The 4,170-nt window shown below is 47.2% G+C and overlaps 1 gene segment (V, D, J or C); it reads right to left on the bottom strand.

Annotated features, from left to right (window-relative positions):
* The window catches only part of LOC101618925, a 5,539-nt gene continuing 1,369 nt past the window's right edge, over positions 1-4,170 (bottom strand). The window contains 4 exon segments of the V gene segment in view: positions 1-314; positions 836-845; positions 932-972; positions 3,872-4,146. Coding sequence covers positions 1-314; positions 836-845; positions 932-972; positions 3,872-4,146 — 640 coding nt within the window.

The following is a 4,170-nucleotide window of genomic DNA, read 5'->3' on the forward strand; positions in this document are numbered from 1 at the left end:
TCACGTTGAATCACTGTGGTACCCACTATTATGCTGATAACAGTAATAAGTGGCAACATCTTCAGGCTCCAGGCTGGTGATGGTGAGCGTGAAGTCTGTCCCAGAACCGCTGCCACTGAAGCGGGCTGGGATGCCATTGGGCCTGCTGTTTACCTTATAGATGAGGAGCCTGGGAGCCTGCCCAGGTTTCTGCTGGTACCAGGCTAACCAGTTGCTAACACTCTGACTGGCCCTGCAGGAGATCGTGGCCCTTTCTCCTTGAGACAATGATAGGGAGGCTGGAGACTGTGTCAGGACAATCTCTCCAGAGGAACCTAAATAGGAAACAAAACACATAAATCGCCCATGTAATCTCTATCTTCACTTTCTCCCCAGCACAGCCAGGCAGACTGATCAGCACTGAGCTCCCATTATTGTCTCATGAGTGAAGAGCCAGGTCCCAGGAATTTATCACCCAAAGTGTCCTCTGAGGGCAGCACCCTCCCGTGTCCTCACCTGGGAGCCAGAGCAGCAGGAGGCAGAGAAGCTGCGCTGGGGCTTCCATGGTGCCTGTGCCCTGGCTGAGGCAGCTCTTGCCCAGAGCCTGCCCAGCCTGATATGGGCCCTGGGCAGCAGGGGGCTGGGGGCATGCAAAGCAGGGGTGGGCACCCTGGCCTGCAGCTGCAGAGACCAGAGGCCTCATGTTCTCTGTGCTTGAGCAGCCACCTGCACGTTACAGCCCAGTCACACAGGGGGTGACCTGAACAAAATGGATGCCTTTCTCCTCAGTCTTTCTGGACATCTGCCTTGGTGCATGTCTGGGTCAGATTGGGTGAAGGAGTTTATCAACAAGGACTCTGGATTTGCTTCATCTGTGTGAAGCATGAGACACACACTGAGTAGGGCCAGCAATGTGGGTGCAGGGGCGTCACCATTGCCCAGATGAGGGGACCATCTGTGTACTGACACCATATCATGAAGCAGAAGGGGGTGCTGAGAGACCGGAGATGGGGTGGGGAGGGCGGCAGGCGTGTAGTCTCTCGCGGGGTGACCCTGCCTTCTCCAAGCCTCCGCGTCTCCACATTCTGCACAGGGCTTCCAGCTCACCAGACCCAGCTCCCTGGTCTTAAAAATTTAGGAACTTTTGTTCACAAGCCTGATGGGGATGTGATCCCACTGGAGGATTCCTTGTGTTTCTCAGAATTGTTGGCAAGTCAGGGTGGCTGCAGACCCCACATCTCTCCAGCAAAGGTCTGAGGACCTCCCTGGGTCTCTGCTCAAATTCCATTTCTCTAAAGCTGCTGCTTCCTAATGCAGGGAGAATCTTCTGTTTCCCTTTCCTTGAGCTCCATGGTGATGAGACCAACTTGCTAACACACTGCCAGGGCCAGTCAGCCCTCCACACGCATTCAGGGGTGAGAGCCTCCCCCGGCCATCGCGGCTGGGGACCATGCAGGTCCCACAGTCGATGATGGGGAGACCACTGCTGGCTGTGTGACATCTCACCACGCTCCTTGTCTCACCTTCGGTTTTTCTAGAATAATCGTAGCGCCGTGACTCTGTACAGTCTGGGGTACAGATGTGTTTCTGCCACAGGCATGGCCTCGTGCTGCCTCCACTAACGGGGTCACAAGTCCCAAGCCTCACTGGGTGATGAGTTCAGCCCCTCATATGCACCCCAGGACTTGCAGACTTCACCTCACTTTTTCCCAGGGCCCATAATCAATGCTTTCCTGGGAAAGGCTTCACCACTCAAGTGTCACATTGTTTTCCTTCTTGTATAATTCTTCTTCAGCTTTTTACATCTAAGTCATAACTTAGAATCCATGAGAATCATCACCATGGAATTGGCCCTGTTCACTATATTGTTTTCAAATTTTTCTATAAGTCATTTCCAATGTCACCGTAAGAAGTGTAATCCTTATTTTTAAATTTTTACAAAAGGGCAAAATGTGTGAATTCATGGATCAAGTATTAGTATGTGCAATGACTAAAATTTTTAGTAACATATTCTAGAAGAATTGAATAAATGAGAGTACAATTACATTTCCGTGTTTCATTTTGGAGTAATGACAATTCTTGATTTTTCTTTTCCTTTTTCCTTCCTTTAATTTTTTTTCAGATGGATGTCCAGCTTTCCCAGCACCATTAACTGAGAGATCTCCTTTTCTCCATGCTTCTCTTCTGTCCTTTTACCAAAGAGCCATTCACTTTGATGTTTGTTGGGCTGTAGTTTGGCTTCCTTTTTCTAATCCCCTAACTTGTCTTCTTTCCACACGATGCTGACTGGATTATTGTGGCTTTATCATCAGTGTTGAAATCAAGTGTGTGTACCCAATTTGACATATTCTTTCATCTTGGTCTTTCCTTAATTTCAATAAACATTTACTCATTTAGTTTTCATGGCATTTTTATTATGTCACTAACAATATTTTACATCTTTTATGATCTTCAAACAGTTTCTCCTATTTTGTGTTAGTCAGAAAGTAACTTGGCAGTGTCATTTCAACAAATGACTTTCAGCCAAAATTTTCTAAATGACTTCATTGGCTAAGACAATGTTTTTAGCTGAAGTAAACAGCCTCTTAAAATGCAGCTTTAGAGCCATATACATCCCCTGTCATCGTGTAAAAAGCAGATTCTCACTTAGTAAGTCTAGAGCCAGCTGCTCTTTTATGTTTCTTCCAATCATCCTGCAGGACGATGATGACGGTGAAGAATTCTGAACAAATTTTGAGCAACAAGGAATTTTGACATTGAGGTAAATTGATGCACCATAGACATTTACACTTCTTATCCTACAAAATGTTTTTACTTGATTGTGAAATGGTGACTTTACATATCATGTAATTTCTACTTAGATGTATAATATTCGCTATACTGTTACTGTTGTTGCTTGCTCTGAGCCCAGTCTAGCTGATGGCGGTCGGGAGCTTCAGAGGAAAGTCGCACAGTGACTTCGGCCTTCCCACTTATATACTGTCCTTGATTTTTCATTTTCACTCAAATTTTAATTTTTCCCCTCATGCTTAGTAAAACAGTCAGAATCAATTCTTATTGTCATTTATTTGGGATGTTCCAGTATCTTCCTTTTAAACTCTTCACTGTATCATTTTCAATGTCATAAAGATAGGGTCTTTATGTTAATATGTTGTAAAATGGGATTATTTATGAAATTATAGATCAAGAAATAATGGGAGTGGTGACCAAATTTTTCATGACCTCTGCTAGAATAATTGCATGAATGGGGAGATGAGAGCAGAATGATAATCCAGGCTCCTCTGTGTGTGGTGGTCATGATTAGAGCCTCTTACCCTTATATAGACGTGCGCTGTGGCGTTGATACGATGGGTCCAATCCTTCAGCCTCACTGACCTAACACCCTCATTATAGGGTCACCCCAATGGAGGGGTCTGAGCCCACCCAGCAGCCAGCCGTGTCACAGCGACAGGTGAGCTCAGGCTTCTCAGAGCAACAAGCTCGCTCACTCCCACCATCTGTGTCTCCTAGTCTCATAGTTTTAAACTTTGCAAGTTAGAGTTTAGATTCAAATGAGATTTCTATGAAATCAAACACTACCAGGATAGTCTGTGGGTCTTCTCCTGGGCTCTATGAGCCCAACTGATGCCATTGCCAGGATTCCAGGTATGGGCCTCTGTGTGTGTTAATCAGAGGGGCTCTGCCCATGGTGCTGCTAACACTGAGGGGTGGAGACTGAAGGTTCCAAGGAGCCTCCCTGCCCCTTGACCGTAACTTCATAGCCATCTGCAAAGCATTGCTGCTTCTCCCACATGTCTCAGCTGAGGGATGCCAGGAGGAGCAGCTGGGCTGTCAGGCCTCAGATATCTGCTCCCTGGGTGGTTTTTGTTCAGGCCTGTGTCACTGTGGTTGCCATTGTCTTTCTGCAAACAGTAGTAAGTGGCGGCATCCTCAGGCTCCAGGCTGCTGATGGTGAGCGTGAAGTCTGTCCCGGACCCGCTGCCGCTGAAGCAGGCTGGGGTGCCATTGGGCCTGCTGAATGCCTGGGAGCCTGCCCAGGTTTCTGCTGGTACCAGGCCATGTAGTTGCTAACACTCTGACTGGCCCTGCAGGAGATTGTGGCCCTTTCTCCTGGAGACAATGACAGGGTGGCTGGAGCCGGTGTCAGGATAATTTCTCCTGATGTGCCTGAAATTGGAAACAGAACACATA

This window comes from Condylura cristata, unplaced genomic scaffold (assembly GCF_000260355.1).
Source record: "Condylura cristata isolate star-nosed mole 26May11 unplaced genomic scaffold, ConCri1.0 scaffold00020, whole genome shotgun sequence".
Taxonomy (NCBI): Eukaryota; Metazoa; Chordata; class Mammalia; order Eulipotyphla; family Talpidae; genus Condylura; species Condylura cristata.